Source organism: Glycine soja, chromosome 5 (genome assembly GCF_004193775.1).
Source record: "Glycine soja cultivar W05 chromosome 5, ASM419377v2, whole genome shotgun sequence".
Lineage (NCBI taxonomy): Eukaryota > Viridiplantae > Streptophyta > Magnoliopsida > Fabales > Fabaceae > Glycine > Glycine soja.
In genome coordinates, this window is record NC_041006.1 from 36,515,381 (window position 1) to 36,541,485 (window position 26,105).

General features: G+C 30.7%; 1 protein-coding gene across 4 annotated transcripts; it reads left to right on the forward strand.

The window, feature by feature from the left end:
• The first annotated feature begins 9,428 nt into the window (after nucleotides 1-9,428).
• LOC114412883 (myb-like protein X) lies at nucleotides 9,429-19,571 on the forward strand. 4 transcript variants are annotated; one of them, XM_028376978.1, is made up of 4 exons: nucleotides 9,429-9,740; nucleotides 10,162-11,131; nucleotides 17,066-18,188; nucleotides 18,496-19,571. In XM_028376978.1, the coding sequence occupies exons 2-4, from the start codon at nucleotides 11,054-11,056 to the stop codon at nucleotides 18,978-18,980; spliced, it is 1,686 nt and encodes a 561-aa protein (XP_028232779.1). In that variant the 5' UTR covers nucleotides 9,429-9,740; nucleotides 10,162-11,053; the 3' UTR covers nucleotides 18,981-19,571. The 4 variants fall into 4 exon arrangements, with proteins under 4 accessions (XP_028232779.1, XP_028232778.1, XP_028232781.1 ...); XM_028376977.1 differs by having other exon boundaries at nucleotides 9,429-9,704; XM_028376980.1 differs by having other exon boundaries at nucleotides 9,429-9,704; nucleotides 10,883-11,131.
• The last annotated feature ends 6,534 nt before the right edge of the window (nucleotides 19,572-26,105 follow it).

Genomic DNA, 26,105 nt, shown 5'->3' on the forward strand with positions numbered 1-26,105 from the left:
CTAGGACAAGATCTCACCTTATTCCAGTTCTATATATACTGTTCTATAAAACAAGAGAAATGAAACACACATATTAATACTCAAATCATAAGTAATCACTTTATAAGCTAAGCAAAATTATAGAAACTTAAAAGACCCTCAAATTAAAGTCTTATATGAGTCACAGCTAAATAACCCTACTCTAACAATTTTCTAAAACTATATCAATTTTGCTGCAAACAAAGAACATAGTCATAATCAAATAACCCTCAAAATAAAGAACATAATCATAATTAAGTTTGATCTAATTAACCTAACTTTACAATAGTCAAATTTATTAATGAGAAGGAATCAAATTACATCATTATAACATTAGCAACTGTTTTGTGATTCTTTAACTTTTAATTGAATAATATTTTATTAAAACTCATCGTTAAATTAGAAGTTTTTTTCACATAGATTTCATATACAAAATTTTATATTAATCTAAAATCATTTGTTATCTCGTTTATATAAATTAAAATCAACATAATATAAATATTTTAAAATATACTTAAATATGAATCATTTGATTATTTTTTTGTTATTCAATTTTGACAAGATTTAACACAAACGATATTAATAATATATAAATATAATTCAATAGTTAGATCAATAAAAATCATACTTTATATCAAGTTATAAAAATGATGTAATAATTATTAAAATTACATCGATGTAATTTGATCTCTTGTTTCTATTATTAAATATTATTTTTTAAAATAACTTTGAATTTTTTTTTAATTTGAAAAAACAATACATAAATTCTCGTCATATGGATAAATGAATTTTATATTCAAACAAATTATTTTTATGTATGGTATTTTAAATTCACTTAAAATTTAAAATACCTCTCTCCTCTGTCCAAAAGTTTTAAAACCAACGTCATTAATATGTTTTTTAAAAGTGATTACTATAAAGTTAATAAATTTATCTCTGTATCAATTTATTAAAAATTATCATTAGTATGATTTTTAAACTGAATATGGTAGACAACAAATTTATCACTATTATCTTTCAAGCATATAGGTTATATTTTAAGTTTATGATAAATAATAATAAAAAGGTTATTTTTAATATTGATAGCTTCTTCTAAAAATATTGAAATTCAATTTAAAAATAAAAATAACGTATTGAAAGAGATAAGACATTAATAAAAACTCCTATAAACACTATCGTTCAAGAAATTGTTTATATCACAATATATATTATTTATCATAAATTTAAGATGTAATTTGTAGGTTACTATCTATTAATTAACAACTAATAAATTTTAAACTATTTTTACTAAAATAGAATAATTATTAACAATTTTTAATATAAATATTTTAATATTATCTAGAGACATGGAATTTTATTATAACCGTGTGAGAATAAAAATCTTCACCATTAAATCAAATCATGAAATATTAGAACTAAAAAATAAAAGTTATGTAATTTTATTTTAAGTGGTGCTGTAATTATTAAATTTTTAATATTAATCATTCATGTATGATTGTATATTTTTAATTTACTCTTTCACTCTCTTATAGAATACAAGCACACTTGATATATTATCTATATAGTGAGAAAGGGGCCGGGAGAGATCTTAAACTAAAAAATAAGATAAATGTTAACCAGTGACATAAAGAAATAGAGAAAAAGATTTTTTTATTAGGATACATAGAAAAATATTTTCCTACAAATTTTAAATGAGTTTTCATATAATTTTTAATAAAAAAAATCCTTTTAATGTCATAATTAGTACCGGAAAGTAAGACCGAAAAATTAATAAAGACCCTGCAAAAAAGAGGAGGCCAACAGCATCTTTTGGTAACCTCTTCCTTGAACCAACGGTGGCCTCATGCAATTTTATTCAAAGGAATTCCATTCTCATTTATTTCAAAGCTTTAGTGGCTTGAAAGCTGAAATCACTATAAAATTAACAAGCTAAGCATAGGTAAATGAATATATACACACACGCGTGCACGCAAAAGAACAAAATTGCCGTGCTTGAATAATGGGAATGTTCACCACTACCCATTAACTTATTCATGGGTCATGGCGTCCCCGCTAGATTTTAATTCGATCTAATCATAATTTCCAAAAAGTGATTTTGTGTGCTTTTATGCCTTTATCCTATAGTATATCAACATAAATGGTTACAAGTCGGATCAATTATGGAGGACGTGCAAGACTCTTGTCCACTAAAAAAAAAAATGAAAATAAGTCAACTCCTCCTAGTGTACTACAAGGTTAAGGTTGGGGCCTCGTAAAATCCAACCCACCTATGTTAAATTCATTTATCTTTTGAATGGATTTATTTGATTGTTCATACAGGAACAAGAGAATGCGTGCAAGCTATATTAACACTCCCTTTTGGGATTCAACTTTGGAAGCTTCCTCTAACTATTTGTAGTAACTCAAATGGACAAGAAAATTAATTACTGGGCTTCTACCACTGGTTAAGCTAAGTTCGATTCTTTGAACCTGGGAGCTGCAATGGGTTATAGTAGTACATGCTTTTTTGCCTCATATTAAAAGGGAGAGGGGATGCGTGAATGTTACATATATATAGTTGCTTCAGTGACAACGATTGTATATATATATATATATAGCTGCTTTATGACAACGTTTTTCATGTTCATTTCCCTTATGAGAGGTTACCATCCTTTGACTGAGATGAACAGCCTAAAACATAATTCTTCAATGGTTTAGGACATGATGAACACAATAGATACTCTGCAGCTTGAGCTTTCCCGTCATGAGATGAAGAGATTCTTGACTTTTGAAAAATTATACGGTTAGCTAGTTCTACATGAGGAATGTCTCAACGGGATGATTTTTCATAACAAGTTGGCGCTACTACCCATTTGAACACAAAGCACGAGGTCTCAAAATATTTTTCCATAATTTCAAAAATAAAAATAGTATTTATAATTTGAAAACATCAATAATTTTGTAATAAAAAACTTCATTATCAATAATTTTGGCATAAAAGGAGTAATTTCTTATGACTAAAAACTGTCTGGTGTGGGACATCATGGGGATTGAAGGCAACACTTAAACATGTAGTATTATATTAGTTTAACACCGTTAATTAATTGAAAGTTGAAACCACGGTTATAATATTTTTTAGGATAAATAGTCACTTTTATCTTTGAATGTGTAATTTGTTGAAAATACGTGTCTGAAAGATTAAAATATAAAATTTAGTCTCCGAAAGTGTAAAAAGTGAGATAAATATATTCGGCCATTAACTTTTGTCTGTCACCGTTAATAAATAACCTACGTGACACAGAGAGAAATTTGTGACTTAAATGAGTGTCAATGTGATCATCTCTAATTGTTAGCATAGAAACATATTTATCATATAATATTTTTTTTTTACTTTTCTTCTTTCTACTCCGCTAACAAATGCGTCCCTGAAAGATGAAAATACAAAATTTAGTCTCTAAAAGTGTAAAAGGTGCAACAAATGTATCAAAACATTAAAAGTATATTGTGACTAATTAATATAATTTAAAAAAATATATATAATGATTGCAAAAGTTTTTTTAACAAACTCGTAAATTAAATTAAGTCTAAAAGAAAAAAGAATACTCATTTTATAAACTATAAATAATTTTTTTACACTCTCATGCTTGATGAAAGGTTCAAGTAAAAAAATTGTTTATTATAAAGCATTGTAGTTAAATTAGATCCATGAATAATTTTTAGGAAAAATTATAATTGTAATGACATTTTAATTTGTGAAAAACATTCACCTCCTTTGAAATGATTTTTTAAGGTTATGATTTTTTAAATGATTAGCCAATAAAAAATAATTGTATATGATTTAGAAAATAATAATTTAAAAATCAACAAACTTTTATTATTATAATTTGTAATTTAATGTTATTGCATATACTAATAAACATTTATATTTTATTATGAAAAATTTATAAAAAAATAATTAAATAAATAGTGTTTGATTAAACAGAAACAATGATTTTTTTATTATTTTATAGTAAAAAAAAATATTCCTGTGTTGATAGCATTTATTCAAGAATTAACAACCAAATGATTGACTTTTTTTGGTAGTTGAATAAAATTAAGAAGAATTCCCCAAAGCAATAAAGTTTCACTTTCATTGGTAATATTTTATGCATGTCTCAGTCGTTGATAAAGCTTGAAAATTATATAACGGAAACAGACACTTACTAGTATGATATAGTTCTCCCAAAATTTTGTCGCAATCATTATAATTTTTTTTAAAATTATAATAATTAGTCTAATATATTATTAAGGTCTGGATATATTTGTCGCAATTAGAAATGATCACGTTGACTATCATTTCAGTGATAAATTTGTTTTTTTGTGTTATGTAAACTATTTTATTAACGATGACATACTTGCATATGCAAAGAGACTGTTTCCGGATTCGAACCCATGACCAACAAGTCACCAAGGCACAACTTTACCGCTGCACCAATATATAAAAATAAATAAAAAATTGGTTGACCTTTACGGAATTTAAAACAATTGTTTAAAAATTTAAATAAGTTTAAAGATTTAATTAATAATGTTTTTCATTTCATATATTGAAAATATGATCAAATACAACTGTATATTAGAAGTTGAAAATTGACATCTAAAAAAAAAAATTTCACCTGTCAGTCCACACAAACAACCACTCAATCAGCTTTCTCCATTGATAAGTCCTTGGATTCACAGGTCCTAATAAAAAGACAAAAAATCCAAATTAAAAATATTAACAGATACGTGTTTTTTTTCAATATGCAATAATGTTATGTGAAGTACTGAAAAATGATAAATAAAATAAAATAAAATATAAATATTTTACAAACCGTGTCTCACTATAAATTTGACACGTAGGAGGATAGGTAGAAGTAGTGACAAGCTGGGGTGGCGCCACCTGGAATTGTCGCAGTGGTAATGGGAACCAATGCACATGCAAGTGCTTTTCATGCATTTTTCTTCTTAACTCTGTAATGCACTTGTTCACTTGGCGCGTGTTTTCACGTTAGACTAACTTTACTGGGTCTGTAGTGTGATTAGTTTAATATTAGATGATAATTTATTTCGAGTCTAAAATTATATTTAGATGATTTTTTTTATATATTTAATTTTATGTTGGACAAAAATTTAAAATTAATTTTAAAATAAATTAAACATGTCTATTGTGATATTTAAGAAAATTATATATATTTTTTCTCTCTTTATAAGACTTACTCATGTTTTCATGAAATTCATGAAAATTATCATGTGTTTGGATAAGATATTTAAACCGAATAATTTATTTTGTAAAGAAAATGTAAATTCTTTTGAGCGAAATGACTTGTTTGTCTAAATCATTTAAAAGGAAATTCAAATGATAGTATTTTTATCGGGCAATTTAATTACATTAAATAAGTGGAATTTAAAATACTTCCAAAGAATAGAGAATTTGATTTTTTTTTTTTTTTTAAAAGATGCTCTCTCCCAATTCTTACTCTGTCTAGTAACTCCACATGAGAGAGAGAATGACAATGATACCATGTAAAGCATAGAAGAGAAAGAAAGATGGTGACATTGGTGTCACACATGGTGGAGAGAGAATGACTATAACACTAATGTCACATGTGGAGGAGAGAGAGAATGTCGGTGATGTTGGTGATAGGATGTGACGATGACAATGATGATTGAAGGTGGCGGCATGAAGGTAGTCAATGGTGATGATTTTGATTACTGAACTATGCATGTTGCAAGGAAGAAGGAATCTAAAAAGAAAGGTTATCAAGTGTTTTTTTTATTTCTGAAAAACTATTATGATAACTTATTTTTTTTTTAAATATGAATTTCATTTTGATTGATGAATATCATAAAAAATAAATCTTCATTTTATCTTAATTTAAGAAAATAAATTTGTATTTATCCTCATACTCTTGGAAAAATATGAATTTAAAAATAAAATATTGCATGCGAAAGTATTGAATTATCCCATCAAAACTAAGAATTTAAAATTTCAGACATTTGAATTGATTCATACAATAATCATTTATAAAATAAAATAATTATAAATAAGAGCAATTCAAATATGACATTTCAAATTCTTTAGAATTTGGAATTCCTTCATCCAAATACAAGATTAAGAAAATTATACATCTTTCTTTTCTATTTTAAAAATTTACATAAATCCCATAAATGTTATTTAAATTTTTTTTAACAGTAACAAGTTATATGTGTTGACAATTTTGATAAAAAATTACTAAAATATATTTTTTCGTCTTCATAAATATAAAAATATTTGAAATCCGTCACTCAAAAAAATTATCTATTTTTGTACTTGCAAAATAAAATTTTGTTACTTTTTATCCAAAACTAGTTTAGATATATCAAAACCTACATGTATGTTGGGTAAAAATGTAAGGTTTTTAATTTTTTTTTACATGGTTTTTAACTTTTTTTAATTAAGATTGTCAATAGATATAACTTATTATTATCAAATGCTTAAACAATATTTATAAAATTTGTGTAAGTTTTAAAAATAAAAGAAAAATATATGTAATTTACATAAATCTTAATAGATAAATATGTAATTTTTTAAAACCTTAAAAGAGACGTGTATGTTTTTTCAAAAGGTGGAAATATATAATAATTTTCTTAAACTTGAATAAGGTACGTGTAATTTAGTCTTTAATTTAAATTAAGATACATTTAGATAGTTTTATATTAAATAAAAAAATATATCAAGTTTTATTTATAAATTATTTTTATAATAAAATTATTTACATATAAATTACATCGATCACTTTAAAATTAATTGTATTCAAAACTTATTTTATAACGCTCATCAAACATGCACTCGCTCGTATTGTATCCCACATCTCGAGGGGAACATGTTTAACCATCTCATAAAAAGCTTCCAAACGAATTTTGATTAGGAATAAAACACATATAAAATAAATAAATAAAATTATTTTATTTAGATAAATTAAAAAATGGAGAAACTCTTTCCCATATAATTTGATGAATAAAAAATAAATTATATTAAAAATATGTATATATAGTTAAAAAATATTTTTGTATTATTTTTAAATTTGTATGCTATAAAAATCATTTAATTTTTTAGGAAATTAAAAAAACTACAAGTGAAAAAAGAGATAATTTCCCTCGTTTCGTATCGATTTAAGGGGAAAGTTTCTTTTGTGAATTTCACAAAAATAATTACCTCTTTCTTATTTATTTTTTCTCAAACAAGCAGTAAAATTTATTATTTCTATCCTATTTTATTTATTTTCATTTTCTTCTACTTCATATATATTAAAACGGACACAATGTAAAGTAAATTAGTTTAATTTTTTTATATTACATAGAATGTGAAAATTATTAAATATTTTTTAAAATAAATATTACAAATAATATACTATCAAAATTTTTTTTATATAAATTTAGTAAATATTTAACTTCAAAAATTATTTTATATATTAAAATTTACATAAGTTGTCCTTTAAAAAAAAAGAACACAAATTTTACATATGGAAATTAATTTATCAATAAAAATAACACTGAAAAATAATACTAAACTTACATAACTTTTATGTATAGAAATTAATGCATCAATAGTAATAAACATTGAAAAATATGAAAAATTACAAATAACATTAAACAAATATTCTCTCTCTCTGTATCTACACAAACACACACATAACTATACAATCTCACAACTTAAACTTCATATAAGTGAAAACTGTATAAATAAACGGAAAAAAATAAGAAAAAGATAATTTAGATGTATAATTAAAACAGGAATAAAAGTCATGTAACCAAATGAGTAGGAAATTTTTTTAAAGATTGAGGAAAGTGGATAGAAAAAATACACAAATGAGAAGAAAATATATTCCTAGAAAAAATCATGTATAATAGATACATGCTCTATTTAATTTGTTAAAAACTATAATACTGATTAATAATACATATAAAGTAAAAAAGATAATATTTTAACTTATACATAATACATATTGTTGTTATCAAGTTCACTTGTTAACTAATACAATCTTATTCGTTGTCTAAAATTGATATAATCTTTAATATTCTTCTTTGATGTGCAATAAGATACCTGTATAAATGACTCAACGATGAAGTTAATTAGGTTAAGAACAAAAGATTTTCACCTTAATTTTTAATATAAACTTATAAACTTTAATTATTTATCACATTAAATAATATAATAAGAGTAATATGATATTTTTATCATAATATTTATTTTTTCAGCATAGAAAACTTAGGACCGGTTTACTTTTATTATTTTTTGTTTTTATTTTCAATGAAAATAAAAAATAAGTGAAAAAATATATCTGGTTAGATATTTTCATTTTCAATTTTAGAAAACAAATTCCGTATTTTAGAAAATTCCGAAAACGAAAAGAAGTCATTTTCTGCATTTGCACTAATCATGCATGACACTTATGAAATTTTTTAGATTTTCTTTCCATTTCCATCATACTTTCTTTCTCTTCAAAGCTAGTAACCGTCAATGACAATAACATGACCGTGCACTCAAACTTGCAATCTCTCCCAACAAATGAATGCCATTGGATAAAGTTTCAAAGTAATGAGAGTGGAAAATAATTATTGAAGAAAATCAGATAATAAAAATGAAAATGAAAAGAAAACCAACAACCATATTTTTCTAAATGCTGAAAACTTGAAAATGAAAATATTTTTCATAAAATAAAAATAAGAAATGAAAATAGCTAAAAAATATTTTCTCAAACCAAACACATCCTTAATTTTCCAACTTTCCCATCAAAATAATTTTATGGAAAACCTATGTAAAAACATTATCAGAAAACAATGTTTATTGAAAATGTTATTTTTTAAATAATAAACCAAACAAAAAAATTAAACATCTCCAAATTCAAATTCTTAGAAAAATTTAAAAATTCTTATATAAAATGTTCTCTTAAAATATTCATATAAAATAAAATAAAAAAATATAACTCAATTTGAAAAAACACATAAAGTTTGTAGAGGAAGATTTATATTTATTTTTCACATAATATACATGTTGGAGACAATAAATTTTAAATGTGATTAAATCTTTTATCTAGGATTAGTCTTATAATTAATCCAAAGAATCAAAACTTGTAAAAAAATATTGTATCGGACAGAGAAATAAAAAGTTCTTGATTAATGTGTTTAAAAAAAATATTCATTTAAGAAATTATATCTCAAACAAATTTTTCTCATAGAAATAGACTTGTCCACTTGACATGTTAAATACACATACACTAGTACTAGTACATACATGGCGTGTGATGGCTTTGGAAGGCATTCCATTGTTTCCCTTCCTTTTTGTTCTGGTTTCGGCATTTGGGTTTTCAATTAATTTTCATCCTCGCGTGTAACTTCCGAACGGAAAAACAGCACATGAGCCCCCTTACTTAGGAATAGAGAGAAAGAGCAGAGAAAGTGAGAAAATAAAAATAAAAAATAAAGAAAAAGAAACACATGACCAATAATGATGAGATATATTGGGGACAACACACAACTCAAGCACAGAAACGCAAACAAATACCCATAACAAGAGAGAGAAAAGAAACCAAGCAGAGTGGTAAACAAAGGAACAAAACCCAGAATCTAGAGAGCAATAACGGCTCTAGCTTTGTGAATAGCATACCATAGCAACAACAACAACAACACACAGAACACACAAAGAAAAAGTACTTCCCCCAAAACCATATATTATATTATGATATGTACGTATAGATATACATAGTTTTGTGTATATTGAGATGAGATTTTTGTTCTCTCTTTCTTCTATTTATTCATGTGTGAGAGAGAGAGAGAGATCTTGTCCTCCTACAATAGTCACTTTGTAGCGGACTAGGTGATCTTATGCAACAAATTTCACTTGGACTCCTTCATCAATCGACGTTTCACTTTTTTTCCCGTTAACGCTTCGAATCAGAGCTTATTTTTCCCCTTTTGATCGATACCCATTATTGCTTAGGTTTCAAAAAGTGTTTGATTCTCTTTATCCTCTTCAATTTTGCTGCTTTATGCTCCTTTTTTTTTGGGTGTTTAATCAACAAAATTTTCGGAATTGGGATTAGGGTTTTCATTCGTTGTGGGTATTTTCCGGGTATGTGTACTCAGCCTGTTTGTGTGTTTTTTTAGGGTTTCATTGGATCGTAACCGGGGGGCACTTGTCCAAATTGGAAATTTCCCGAGTGATTAGGGTTTTGATTGGAGGGTGTGATTGAAAGGAAGACTGTGCTTGTTCATTCTCTGCGTGGGGTTGCGTGAAATGGGCATGGTCTCTGGTCTTTTCAGGGGTTCATATTTTGGATTTAGAGTTACTGTGGTTGAGCATTTGCACTTGGAGATTGCTTAAGATGGTGTTTGACATTGCTTCTTTGAGCATGGAAGAAGATTGTCTATATTAATAACAGTGAATCAGTGATCAGGATTTGGAGAACCGTTTTTGGACACACTACAAAAAGCTGGGCCTTCTGGGTCTTCATTTTTGGTGTTTTTCTTCTTTGTCTTTTTTGTCTTTGCTGGGGGATCATTTTGGTTTAGGGATTTGACACAAAGAAAAAGCTGTTGATTCTTAGTTGGCTCACAAGGAAACTAGAGTATCCGATTTCAGTGGTCCTTTTTGGTTTCTGAAGCAGCCCTTTGAATTGATATAGTTAGTCTGAGCTTAACACTAGTGTAGGAAGCATATACTGATTGGAATTGTGTTGAACCATTTGTCGACTTTAAGTAGTTAGAACAAGTGGTTGCTGTGCTGTGCATTGATTTTGCATCAGTTTTTAGTTGTATAGTTTGAGCTGTTTGAATATTTTGGTGAAGGGTAGTAAACGTTGGTGGTTTCCACAATTTGTGTTTGTAGTAAGAGGCTTATGGAGGAATATTAAAGCTGGAAATGAATGCGGTGACATGGTGCATGGACAGGAGCATAGTTGCTGGTTCGTTCCCTTTCTGGAACAGGGCTACTGGAAACTAATTCAAGCACTCTCAAATTTAGAAGAATTTTACACTAGGCGTATTTGGATTTTGTGCAATGTCGCGCTGTTTTCCATTTCCACCACCAGGATATGGAAAGAAGGCTATAACAGATGAAGTGGACTTATTAAAAAAGGTTAATATACTTTTCCTACACTCACATTGTACATATAATTTGACATAGATTTAATTGTGATGCAAAATGGAGTTCTTTGTGAATTGCATAACGTTAAATGTATATTGATAGACTTCATTTTCTGAATGGAACATATAAAGTGCTGAATTCATTCATGTTCGAATTAATTTTGTACTCCTTAATTTTTCATCTGTTTCTTAATAATATAAATTCAATTTGTTTGGAGTTCATTGTAAAATTCTTGCTTGAAACATTTTAATTGGCCTCTTTTGTACTATCACAAATTATGAAAGTATCAGATATTCTTCTGTATGGGTGCAAATGAAGATGATTGGAGGCTTACATAGTTACATTACAGTATCTGTTTTGGCCTACAGTTATTAGTAGGGGTTGTGCACTTTGTTGATGGAAGTTGGTTCACGTGATTTACTGGAGTTTATCTGTCTTATATGTTTATAAGATGTTAGGTTTCCAGTGCTGTGTCCAAAATTTTGATTTTTGGACTGTTATGGTATGTACTCCTGAATATATAAGTTTCAAGAGGATTTAGTGGAGAAATTATGTCATTACTGGTGATCAGTGTTATCAATGGCAGATGGTGGAAGGCCAAAATTCTGCCATATAAACACGCCATTGCGCCTTATGGTGCTGCCATGGAGGGCGTCCCTTCACAAATTGAATATGGCGGTTGGTAAGAAATCTGCCACGCCATTCCGCCATGGCCGCTATTTAACAACACTGCTGGTGATGAGGAAGGGATATTATGATGATTAAAAGTGTATGTGTTCTGCTTGTTCTATGCCTGTTGTTGGCAATTTTATATATTTTTTTTGACAGCAGGTCATAGGATTTTAGTTTTTGAAGTGAATTTGATTTGTACTTTCATGTTAAAACTTAGAAGTGGAGGTATCATTTACATATCTATATTATTTTGGCATGCCTGTCAAAGTAAATACATAGTTACATTCCAGTGCAATCCGTTTCTCATAATATATGATTTTGTTATGGATTGTTTTGCTTGTTTTGTAGGAGTATGGGCTCTTCCAAACATTAGCCTGTGATTAATATTGTATAAGTAATCATTGGTAATCAAGTTAGGAGTCCTTTTGTTGTAAAATGATGAACTTTGTGCTTGATGGTGTGCCTTGGCACCTTAGGTATTGAAGCAAAAATTTAGTATTAGTAGAGATTGTCCATTTATATTTGGGTTTTGGAGATTCTTCTAATATTCTTTGTAATAATTGCTGATTTTTTTTTTTTTGAAAGCAACATCTTTGAATATCCTTGATATTGTCAGTCATAGAACAAAGCATTTCACTTCATCTAAAATGGATTTAGGGTAAGGTCATAGAATTATAATCATTTTTGGGGTTCAAATTGACTTAAGCAAGTTGTGGGAAATTGCTTGTTCTATGTCTTTGTTGAAATAATAGCTGTGAAGAATAAGGACAGTCCATGGTTAGATATATTATGCTTGTATACTCAATGGGAGGCTAATCAGATGCATACTCTAAGTTAATTACACTGGTGAAAATTGGTTCTAGATATTCTTGGGCCCAACCCAACCAATTGATTTTACACAGGTGGGACTGACTCGACTGAGAAGATGAAGATCAAGAATTCACATTAATTTGATTGTAAATAGTTGGGTGTGTGATTTTGTATAAATAATTCTGACTATTTTTAGTTTCTTGTTTTTGGCTTTTCTACCTGAACATACTTTGTTGTGATTACCAAGGAAAATTTAAGTAAAACCATTACAAAATACCTTGATCTAAAAATAGCCTTGGCAAAAGCTGGGTTTTTGACGTAGTACAATGGCATGGTTTGATTCTTGTAGCAGATTCCAACTATTGGGAAAAGGCTTTTGTTGTTGTATTCTTAGATGATCCTATAGGAAATTCTGAGGGTTTGATATATGTAAAATATACGAACTGTTTAATCTCTGGTTAGTTGGCTACCATGACTTCTTTAATCAAACATGACTTTTTTTCCCCTTTTTTTGAGCTCCATTATACTAATTTTATTCAAATCTCTTGATTTAAGCTATCTATCTGCACAATTCAGTAGACTTCTCATTCTTTCTGTTCAAAGAAGAAAGAGAAAAAGGAAAAAAATATCATTCTATTACTCAGCGTAGTTTTTTTTTTTGCCTTTTCTTCTCCTGTGATTTTAATGGATTTTAATCAATCATGAACCATTTATTGAATGGTAGAAGATTTTCTGCTATAAGTCATATCAGTGAAATTGTGCTAGTTTATTTTCCCCAAACATTTAAAAGTGTTCAAGTTTATTTTGTGGTGAAACTAGAGGTTGCTACAATGTGGTGATCAAGGTGGGAAATTTTGTATAATGTTCTTGTATAAATTTTTCTGGTTACATCAATTTATGTGCCCCTTGAGTTTGTGTTATGTTTACATTGATTAGATTAATAAGTTATATATTTTGAGGGCGAGCCCTGGTGCAGCGGTAAAGTTGTGCCTTGGTGACTTGTTGGTCATGGGTTCGAATCCGGAAACAGCCTCTTTGCATATGCAAGGGTAAGGCTGCGTACAACATTCCTTCCCCATACCTTCGCATAGCGAAGAGCCTCTGGGCAATGGGGTACGAAGTTTTTTTAACAAGTTATATATTTTCAGGGCCAACTATGATTTACTAATGAAATCATCATTTAAGTTAGGGATGGCAATCAATTACTTCAGGTTGATTTTATATTAGAAAGAAATGAACTGATTAATATTTTGTGAAGTATCTGCATTAAATTCTCAATTTGACTGACAATGATGCTAGTCAACTCTTCCCCTTATCATTCTTCTTGTTAGGTGACATTCAAAATTGTTAGTGTAGCTTTTCTTTTTGGTTGATATGGTGTACGTTTTTACCCTATCATAACCTTATTGATTATCCTGATACTTTTGCTGATAAAAAAAAAAATTATTGATTATCCTGTGTTGTCAATTCAGGATCTTAGTTATTTATAATGAGCCAGCTATGGTGCTCTCAAGATACTTCTTCTCCACTATTGTATTGCAAGTTTCATGAAGTGCTACTATATAAAAACGCAATGGGTGCCCTAAAATTTCTGATTGTGTATTGATGCGAGCCCCCCTTCTCCCCTGGTCCCCCCCTTTTTTTTTGTCTGTGATGCTTCTCTGAGTTCAGCAGTGACCTCTGGGCCTCTTCATGGGTAGTGACTCTGTCTCTTTGGTCCATGCTTTATCTCCTGTTCCCCCACAATGCCTCTCTTTTCCTTGCTGGACTGGACTTCCACCAACCCATTGATATTTGACTATCTGGAGAGACTGGCTAGTGGCCATGTCTCTTTTTCTGATAATTTTTTTATTTGTTTCTTTCTATTAGACCATTTCTTTGTTTCAACTTTTAATTGGATTCTGTTAGCAGTAGCATCTCTTATAGGTAGCTGAGCTTTCCTATAAGAAGGAATTTAGAATTTGAAAATTTTGAGGAGAAAGAGAAAATAATAAAGCAGCATCTGTTTTGTTGGATAAGGATGTTTGAGTATAGAGGTTGAAGTTATGTAGATCAGCTAGATTTATTGCATTGGATGATTCATTAAAGGGAGTACATTATGCAGTACATTTACTTTTGTGGAGCAGGCTGTTAGCTTATATTTTTAGTTGATGGGAGTTTTAAGTATGATTAAGCCTTTAAGGTGATAGGAACTAACTTGAACTACATAATATGAATTGCATGATAATAATTACTGCGTGATAATAATTACTTTAGCATTTTGGTTTGATAATTTTTTCCAGAGTAGAGTCCTTCAATTGGTCCTCTATTTTTCTAATTTTTGTAATTTCTTCCTTCTGTTATTGAAGCCTCAACCAACCACCATTGTATATAGTGGGCAGTTTTCAAGTTTGTGAAAAAAAGTGAGGAAAATCCAGGGAAGATAATGTGGGCAGTTTTCATGTTGGTATGTGTACATTGCAGGGACATTCGTATGCATTTGGAAATAGAATGGATTATGGAGGTTAAAGTGTTTCACTTTGTACAAATATTTTCCTAATCAGGTTCTAATATTTGGAGAATTGCTAGTTTCTCCTCATTTACAAAGACCAAACCTGCTATGCTTTGTTCCCATTTTGTTTAGATCCTGTTTCAATATCGATTTAATGCTTATATAAGAAGTTTTGGTGATAAAATTGGTTGTTTAATGGATACAAAAAGTGAATTTAATGAAGTTTTAAACATTCTGCATGTGGGAGATCATGAATGCATTCAGTTGCAACCCATTCCTTATTTAAATGATTACATTTCAATAGTTTTATTTAGTCTTTCCTATTACTTTTTTGTAAGTCTCTCCTTTTACTAAGCATTGTAATATAATTATTTTTGAACATTAGCAGTTTGTTGCTAACATTAAATTCATCAAATCCACCATGTAGGAGTTGGCCTGTAGAGCATATTCTTGAATCATGTCGATGTCTTTAAAATCAAATTGGAGGTTGAGCCAGTGAGACCTGGTGTAGATTAATAAGCCTAGAGTACTCTGTGTAGAATGATGAGCCGGGGTTTTACTCCTTTAAAATGAGAAAGTTAGTGTGTATCCACTCTTGATTTGAATTATCCATTTCAAATCAAGGGTGGATACACTCTTACTTTCTCTCTTTAGAGGAGAGTCATGAAAGTACTTCTAAGTTTTCACCAAAAAAAAAAAAGATACTTGTCCTTACTAGAATTTCTTATGTTCTAATGACAGGAAGTATCTATATTACAATGCTGCATAAGGTCAAAATAACGTAAGTCAACTAAAAGGCACTTATAACCAAAGAATAAAAATCTTAGATGAATTATAATTTCTAAGAATATAAACTTTAAGTATAAAATCTTAGTAATAAGGTCTTGAAAGTGTTTGAATTAGAGACATAGCTGGTTCATGGTCAGACCAGTTCAAGTGATCAATCTAGTCTGTTTATTCAAACATTTCATCACACTGCATTGTAATGGGTGTTCAAAAACTAAATGGGGATAATTTCACACAAGAGGAAGATCCTAGAGTCTCATCTGTTTTGCTTAGGATGCTCCTATACAAGGAGTATCCTAATGAAGCTCAGTATTGTTATGACTTTGGTCCTGTTTGGTATGCTATTGCATTGACTATGGTGTATTGGATTACTTCTTGTTACTTAGAAGATGAAGAGCAGTGGCTTTGTTGTTTGTTCTTTGCCTTCATTTTTTTCAGGAATAAAATGATCAAGGTTTGTTCTATTTGCATTCATTTTGATTCAACCATCGGAACATAGAAGGGTATTTTCCTTGGTATCATTGAGGTTTCCTGGTCGTTCATCTATGGGTTATAACTGGACATGCATATTTTATTTTCTGGAGTTTTATTTCTAGTCCTTAACAAAACATGTCAGTTGCACTTCTCTGATCTTTTTATTTCAATGTGAGGTGTAGAATACAGAACTTCCGTTGAAAGTGTCGTAGCATATCTTATTTGTAATATGTGCCAAAAGCCTTAAAAGAAAGAAAATAGGGATCAGAATGGTTGGCAGTATAAGAATGAAATTGTTTCTGTTGGGTTTAAAGAATCTAATAATTGGGAATGTTTAATAAGGCATCAAATTGAATTGCTATACTTTTATTTTTGACTTCAATGGAATTGTGTTTTCCCTCTTAGTATGGTTATAGTTGTCTGAAATGTTCTCTCCTAGAATCTAGAATACTTTGTCAGTAGACAGTGTGGATTGATGGACTTTGATCCTGTTGTTATTGTTGCGGCTTCTTCCTTGGATATATATGATTGCCAAGGAGACAGGTGCCTTTTTTTCTTTTTTTGCATGTTTTACTATTGATATTCTTTTTTTTTCTTTGGTTGCTGTTGGGTGAAGAGGTTGTGAAGCCATTTTGGTTGATTCCTTATTTGATTATTGTTCTTAAAATCTCTTCTCACCATATGACTTGCAGGAAAAGCAGAAAGAAAAAAAACATAAGAAAGATAAGAAGGACAAAGAGAAGAGGGAAAGCAAGGAAAAGAGAGAGAAAGAAGGAAGAGATGGAAAGCATAAGGAAAAGAAGGACAAAAAAGAAAAACACAGAGAGAAAAAGAAAGATAAGGATAAGGACAAGGACAAGAGCAAAGATAGAGATAAAAGTAAAAGCAGTTCTGCAGATGACAAAGGGTTCCCAAGACAAGCCGAGGGTCTCAACGCAGGTAAACCCCATCAAAAGGAAATTAAGCAAGATGATAAGAAGGGTATCTTGTTTGAGAACAGACTCACCAAACAGTATGCTGGTAACAATGGGGAGAAGGCAAGAGAGAAAAATCATCTGGCTGAAGAGAACAAGGATTCAAAGTTCCTCCTGGAGTTGGACCGGAGGATTAGGGATGATGATGGAGGAGCTGACAATCAATTGGTTCATAAATTTACCAATACAAACCATAGAAAAGATGAGGGGACTGTTAGGTTGGTGGCTAAAGGTCCAGGTGGCACCAGGTCTGATGGTAATGAAAAACTCAAGGATATGGGTCTTCATGTTAAGAAGATGGATGGGCGAGGAATACAGGATGAGGTCCGGCCAATTGGAAACACACCACCAGTTCAGAATCATGTTGGAAATTTTCATCCTGGAGTTGGTGGAATACCCAAACTTTTGGGAAAGTATTTTGAAAGGAATTTGGAAGCAACAGTTGAAGGTAAAGAAAAGGTTAAGGAAAAGAAAGATGAAAAAAAAAAGGCCAAGGAAAAGACAGAAGAAAGGAAGGTTAAGGAAAATAAAGATGAAGGAAAGGAAAAGGTTAAGGGAAAAAAAGATGATAAACGAAGAGATAAAAGGAAAGATAGAGAGAAGGAGAAGAAAGGGCATGGGAAGGACAAAGACAGGGATAAAGAGAAGAAAAAGGAGGATAAAGCTAAGGAGCATAGTGAACTTAAAACAACAGAGCAAAATAAATTAAAAGAAAGCAACAAAGTTGGAATTATAAATTCAAATTCTTTCACACAGCCTTTTAGGAACAGCCATGGGAACGCTGTCAGTGGAGAAAATCTCAAGAAGCGGAAGGACATTGAGTCAAATGGAGTTCCACATGGTGAGTGTTACTTATGATGAGTCTTGTTCTCATTTCTACTCAGTGATCCTGTTAAGTTGTATTTAAAAAAGAATAAGATGTTTCTCTTATTGGATTTGGACTAGTATATTGCTGACCTAATAAGCTAATACCAGATACTACGTCCTATGAGATAATGGTGGGTTTTCCCTGATGTCACATGCTTATATTGATATTTCAATTATTGGTATTTTTTCAGTCATATTGACAAGTTTTCTCAAGTTTGTACACATTATTTTGCTGTTGACTGACAGGTTATAATTTTTTTATTTTTAATTTTGTTACCCAGTCAATGACAGTTTGCCCAATAAGTTTCCGAAACTGTCTTCCTCTCATCCATTCACTGAAAACGGAAGGGTATTGGAACCTTGCCAGGTTTCCATTCCAAATGCTTCAGATAGGCCACGAGAAGCCACCAGTGTTAAGGTAGAAAAGAAAGAAAGCAAGATGAATGGCATCATTGAAAGTCAGCCATTTGCAGCTTCTTCAAACAAGACTCAAACTGCCAATGTGTCAGCTGATTTGGTAACTGAAGCATCTGCAAAGCCCCCTCATCCAGATACCAAGTACCTAGGCCAGGTATATTCAGTACCTAAGGTGGAGCAGTGGTCTGATTTTGACGATCAAGAGTGGCTATTTGGCAGCAATGTTTCACAAGAAAGAAAATCTGTGGTGAAATCTTCAGAGGTTGGGGAGACACCTCAGGTATGGGCAGAAGCTCTGCACATAGAGCCAGCAGATGTTTTTGCTCTTCCATATGTCATTCCGTACTGATTAATTATTTAATTGTCACACGATGCTTCAAACAATTATGATGTGTGCACAAGGAACCCTCCTTTGACTTTCCGTGCCGGAGGACTGAAGCATGGGCTGGAAAATGATTCCTATTTTCTTGATGCATTCTTTTGTTAATTGCACACTGGCAGCGAGTAATGAGTGACTCATTGGTTGCCTTGATCTTAAACTGTTTGGATGGTGACTCTTGCTGCAACTGATTGTCTTGATTTTTTACTGATTGGAAGGGGAACATCTGTTGGTACTGCCAGATTGGGGGTGCAGCTCTCACCTTGTGCGTCATAGTAATTCATTTAGACAACAGAGAATTTGTACAGGTTGTGGAGAGGGGGAGGGGAGAGGTACAAGCTTGTGCAACTTGTTTTTCTTTTTTTGCTGAAAGCTGAGCTGCTCTTTCTAATTGAGAATGAGAATTTGTAAGTGAAACTGTGGTCTTTGCAACTCCACCACAATTTTGATTTGTAACATAGAACTCTTATTTTACGAGAATATGTATGATAGAGAAGGGGAAAAAGAAGTAATCGGATTCATTTATTCAGTTTCCTGTAAATTTTATTGGTCATTGAATCATTTTGCTTTAGTGTTAATGATTATTGAATGGAATTATATCATAGGAGATAATATAACAAGATGGTCAAGCTTTTTCTCTCCAAGTTACTATTTTAATATATATATATATATATATATATATATATATATATATATATATATATATATATATATATAAAGAAATGATGGTTTTAAATTGAGTAGAAGGGGGTGCATGGTTTGGATCTTTTTAATAGATGTTCGGGTTCACTTGTGTAAATTAAAGATGTGAAAGGTGACTTTTCGTTTTGTAAATTTGCTTAGCATATTTTTCTTTTTAAACAAGTTGCAAAATATCCTCTCAAATGACTTTAACAGCTTTCCTTATTAACCATATTTCATTAAGGAGAAGACAAGTCAATGCTATCCCAGTGTCGTGCAATTATTGCAACTAAGCGGTACCATTTATGGTCTTTCTGGGTTGTTGCATTAGATTTCCAATATTTTTTTTACGGTTGGGGCAGGGGTTTATAAATGTGGGTAAGTTACAAAGTACATCTATGCATTAAATGGTCGAACATGTCATAGTTAAGGAGGAATTTAACCTTGTGATTGCATGCCAATTTTGATGCTAAGATTCAGCAGCAAAAAGAAGCTATAAGGTACTGACTACTTAGTCTTTTTCAATGTTCAGCTAAGTTTCTATCACTCCAGAGAAATCAAAATAACAACACCACCTAAGCCCAAAATATCTATGCAAAACGTTGAGAACAATTGACTTATCCTAAAATGTTCTTAACGGATGTTTCATTTTATTTTTATTTATTTTTTCTATGTAACACTTTCGCTGAAAGCAATATCGCCTTGCTTTGTGAGACACAAACCTGGTAGTAGAGAGGGTATGGTCCCATATCCTCAGTTAATTATGCTACATTATTATTATTTTTTTAAATCTAAGCTTTCAACAAAATTAAAATAGTGGAGCCTACAACAATTATACAGAGGGACCTGCTCCGTACGTACACACTCAGAAATTTTGTACCTAAATACTATATATTTGATTAAGCATTTGTAAGTGTAGACAACATAGTAAACCCCTATTTGATTTGAATCAATTTTTATGCAAAAAGTTTCTGATAAAAAAACGTTATCTAATTAAATTATAAAAGTGAATTACGGTTTAATTTGAATAAGATGATTTGGTTTTTGTATTTTTATTTCTAAACATTCAGTTGATATTAAATATGTTTACAAGTACATTGTAATCATTGTAACATTGATACCGTAATAAGGCATTCAAGTCAGCAAAAAAAAACGATAATTGAGATAATGAAATTATAAAGAAAACTAATAAATTGATATTGTAATTTTATATTTTTTTTTATTGAAACAACTACGGTACTAGTTAATTTAATAGATGAAACTCTTTATGTTTGTTTGTGCGGGGTTTTTTTAACTTTTTGGTTCATTAAGAAAATAGATTTTAACTAATTTGAAGTTTGACTGGGAAAAAAGTAAGATCTGACCATTATTTCTATCGAGAATTAAACTTAGATATTATCCAAACGATTCAACCTTAGCTTCATTATATTAATATTAATTATTCACATCCAATCACTTTGTTGGTGCTTAAAAAAATTCTGCCTTAGGTATTATAGTAACTTAATATTAGTAAGTCCCATGGTTAGGTAAAAGAGAAAAGTGATGTTGCACCTTCAAGATTTAGCAACAACAACATGGATACATTTAACAATATCTTTCCTTTTCTAATGGCTATCTGAGTTTTTTCTTTCTTTGTTCATCATCATGGGAATCCTCATTTCTTGACCTGATCCTTTCTAGAGATAAAACATTGAACTAAAACTTCCTACACTCTCACTATTGTTTCAAGCTGTGTCCCATTGCATTTTGTAAAGCTCAATCTGAAATGAACCAACATCCCATGTTTATCATATTATTTTTGGGCTTTGGCCCAGTAGAGTTATATCCAGCTTCTATTGTTGTTTTCGTTGATAAAGGAGGGCCAAGCCTAGAACTAAAAATCTAAGAAGATTACAAAGCTAATGAATTGAATAAAAAAAATCACTTTTGTCCACTGTGAATCTTTATGACGAAAATATCATGACAATTGAAAAAGACATAAACATTAATTTTTTTATCAGCCGACATGAACTTTATGATAAATTGTCTAGTCATTATATCTTACAAAAAAAAAGTTTTAGTTGTGGAGGTAACTGTCAAACCGACGATCTAACAACAAACTTCAAACTTTTCTCTCAATGTCTTAGTCATCATATCAACACCATTATCATTAGTATGAATTTTGGCTAACTCCAACAGCTTAGCATTCAAAGCATCTCATATCCAATGATACCTCACATCAATATGCTTAGACCTTGAATGAAAGGTTGAGTTCTTACCAAGATGAATAGCACTCTGACTATCCACAAATAGTAGATATTTATCCTGAACAAAACCAAGCTCTTGCAAGAATTTCTTCACCCATAGCAACTCCTTACATGCTTCGGTAATGACAATGAATTATGCCTTTGTAGTAGACAAAGCTACACATTTCTGCAACTTGGACTGCCAAGTCATAGCTCCCCGTGCAAATTTAATCAAATAGCCCGAAGTGGACCTCCTGGAATCAATGTCTTCAGCCTTATCTAAGTTTGAGTATCCCACCAAAATAGGCTTATCACCACCAAAACAAAGTCTCATATCAACATTACCATGAAGATACCTCAAAATCTATTTCACAGCATTCCAATGCTCTCTACCTGGGTTTGACAAAAATCTAATGATTGTACCAACAACATGTGTTATATCTGGTCTTGTGCATACCATTGCATACATCAAACTTCCCACCACAAATGGATAAGGAACCCGTTGCATATCTAATTTCTCGGCTTCATTTGATGGACTTTGTTTGGAACTAAGCTTAAAATGAGTAGCAAGAAGAGTGCTCACCACCTTAGTCTTTTCCATTTGGAATCTCTGCAACACTCTTTTGATGTAGTGTTCTTGTGACAACCATAACTTCTTCTCCTTTATGTCACGCATGATTGTTATACCAAGAATCTGTTTAGCAACTTCCACGTCCTTCATAGTAAATGACACCCACCTGCTTCTTCAACCTGACAATCCTTGAAAATTTTTTCCCAACAATAAGCATGTCATCAGCATACACTAACAAGATAATGAAGTCATCATCAGAAAAATTTCTAACAAAGACACAATAGTCAGAAGTAGTCTTCTTGTAGCCTTGCTCACACATAAAAGACTCAAACTTCTTGTACCACTGCCTCAGAGCTTGCTTCAAACCATATAGGCTCTTTCTCAGCCTACACACATAATCTTATTTCCCTTCAACATGAAAACCATCAGGTTGCTTCATGTTGGTCTCTTCCTCCAAATAACCATGAAGGAAAACAATTTTTACATCCATTTGCTTTACCTCCAAATCAAGAGTAGAAGTCAAACTCAACACGATTCTAATGGATGACATTTTCACCATGGGAGAGAAGATCTCATTAAAATCAACACCCTTCCTTTGACTATAGCCCTTCACCACTAATCTGGCTTTGTACCTTAGAGATGTAGAGTTACTCTATGCTTCACCCTATAGATCCACATGTTATCCAAGGCCCTTTTACCCTTAGGTAACTTCACTAAATCAAAAGTGTGATTATCATGTAAGGATTTCATCTCATCCTTCATTGCATCCAACCACTTTCTTTTTCCTTCACTTTCCATGGCCTCTCTAAAGTACTCTGGTTCTCCATCATATGTTAGGATCACATACTCATTAGGAAAATACCTCCTAGAAGATTGTCTCTCACTGTTGGACCTCCTGAGTTGAACTTGAGGTGGTTTGGTAACATCACCAAGATTTTCATCTTTTGACATGTCATGCTCCTCTTCACCATCATCAGTGGGAACATTTACCTGATCTCGAGGTTGCTGGACACCAACATCATTTTGAAAATCAGTATTCAAATTCTAAATAGGCGGCTGAACTGGTTCAAAATCAGCCACACCATTATCTTCCTTGGGTGTAGACTTCTTCACCTTATCAATGTCTTCAATGGTTTGGTCTTTCATGAATTTTACATCACGACTTTTAACAAGCTTCTTCTCAACATGATCATAGAACCTGTAACCAAATTCATTCTCACCATAACCAATGAAGATACATTACCTTGACTTTGCATCCAACTTGGATCTCTTATCCTTTGGAATATGCACAAAATCCTTGCAACCAAAAACTCTTAAGTGATCATACTTCACATTCTTACCAAATCAAATTTTTTTCGGCACCTCACTATTCAAAGCAACATCAGGACTAAGATTGATAACATGCATTGTCGTGTACGATGCCTCACCCCATAAGTGCTTGGGTAACTTTGCTTCAGAGAGCATACATCTCACTTTCTCAATCAATGTCATGTTCATCCTCTCCACCAAACCATTTAGTTAAGGAGTTTTAGGAGGAGTTTCTTATAAGCAATGTCATGCTGCTTGCATTAGACATTAAATGGTCCACAATGCTCACTATCATTGTAAGTACGAATGCGTTTTAGCTTCTTGCCTGACTGCCTCTCAACTAAGACATGAAACTCCTTGAACTTCTTGAGAACTTGGTCTGTTGTCTTCAAAGCATAGACCCAAAGTTTCCTGAAACAGTCATCAATGAAGGTAACAGAATAAATTGCACCATTAAAGGATTTCACCTTCAAAGGGCCACAAACATCTGAATGCACCAATTCAAGCAACTTAGATTTTCTGGAGCGAGGATGCTTCTTGAAGGATACTCTAGTTTGCTTACCAACCATGCAATGAGAACATTTCTCTAAATCTACATTCTTCAATCCTGGAAGCATATCTTTCTTGGCTAAACAATTTAGCCCCTTCTCACTGATATGACTAAGCCTTTGGTGCCACAAAGATGTTTCCATATCCATAGCATTCACACTGTTTCTAGCAATCAAAGCTTTTGTTCAATACAACTTTGAAATTTTCTCCCCCTTGGCCACAACCAAGTTACCCTTGGTGAGTTTCCACTTTCTAGAACCAAACTGGTTATCATAACCAACATCATCAAGTACCTCTCTAGATATCTTTTTTGCAATCCAATCGGATAATTTGGAGTATCATGTGTGTAGAACCTATTGTCTAAAAAGTATCCTGATCTAATGGTGAATGAATCTGAAAAATACTCTCTAGTGGGTGTGTGAAAATCACAAACTTTTCCTTTTCTTTATCTTTCAATGTTTTGTAACTGTTTTTCTTCACAAATGAGTCTCTCTCATCCTAATATAATCTCTCTTCACTTAAACAAGTGAGACAAAATAAGTTTGCTCATTTAAGTCTTTACTTCATATAGAAAAGAAACCCAAAAAATCCAACATTAGTTTATGTCTTTATATGATTTTTTTTTCATAAACATTTTTTATTAGTAATTTGTCGTTGTGAGAAAGTTTTTATGACAATTTTATATCATTATAAAATTAAAGTATTCTCCAATGTTAACGACAGGAAACATAGAAGCAAAACTAAAATTTTATGCATTTGTAGGACTAAGTCACAATTTTTTTATGAGAACAAAGTTAAAATGATAACACTTCAGTGATCAAGTAGTTTAGGCTTATGGCCAAAACTATGATAGAAGTAGAAAATTTAATTAGGAGGCTAAAAAGAAAGTTATTTCACGGATAAAATTTAAAACAATTATATATAGTAATATCTTTAAAAAATAATTAAGGACATGGTTTGGTCCCTCCTTACAAGTCACAATGAATGACGCCCCATCCTTGGCTAGAAGTTAGCAAATGAGCTTATTTATCTATCATGGTTACGTTGTCAGATACAACGTGCCACTTGGCTAGAAATAAAGTCTGACGCACAACACAAAAGTGGTGATGAAGTCTTCAGTGTTCATTGTTCAGCCTGAAATGATGGTATAAAATCCGATAAAAGAAAAGTTTATTTAAATTTAGTTTTTATACACTATTTATATTTATTTATTAATTAAAAATTACTTTCAAATAAAATTTTAAAATGACTATTACAAAGTTAACTATCTTACGATACTTAAGATTTCATTGTTAAATAATGGTAAAAAATATTTGTTAAAAAATATTTTGTTTTATTTATATGTACGCTTATATGTATTAACCTCTCACGGTGTATATAAAGATTTTGACTAGTTAGTGTTTGGTAGTATTTTTTAACACACGTTCTTAAAGTTCTTAAACACGTTGTTATTTTTAATTGATTAAAATTTATTAAAAATTATAAAATTTGTTAACAAATCTTAATAAAAATTATTTTTATTCTTAAAGTAATAAAATTTTCTTTCTTATACATTAGAATTGAAGAATGCACATTCATATCATATGTAATTTTAATTATTTTTTTAAAATGTATGCACTTTTAATTATCGACTCAAACTTTCAGCAAATTAAGTTGGTTACTAAGATATGAAATAATATAATACATAATTGATCATGTATTTAATAGAGTATATTGGATCTTGCATATTATTTATTCATTTATTTCTCATTAACGGAATTT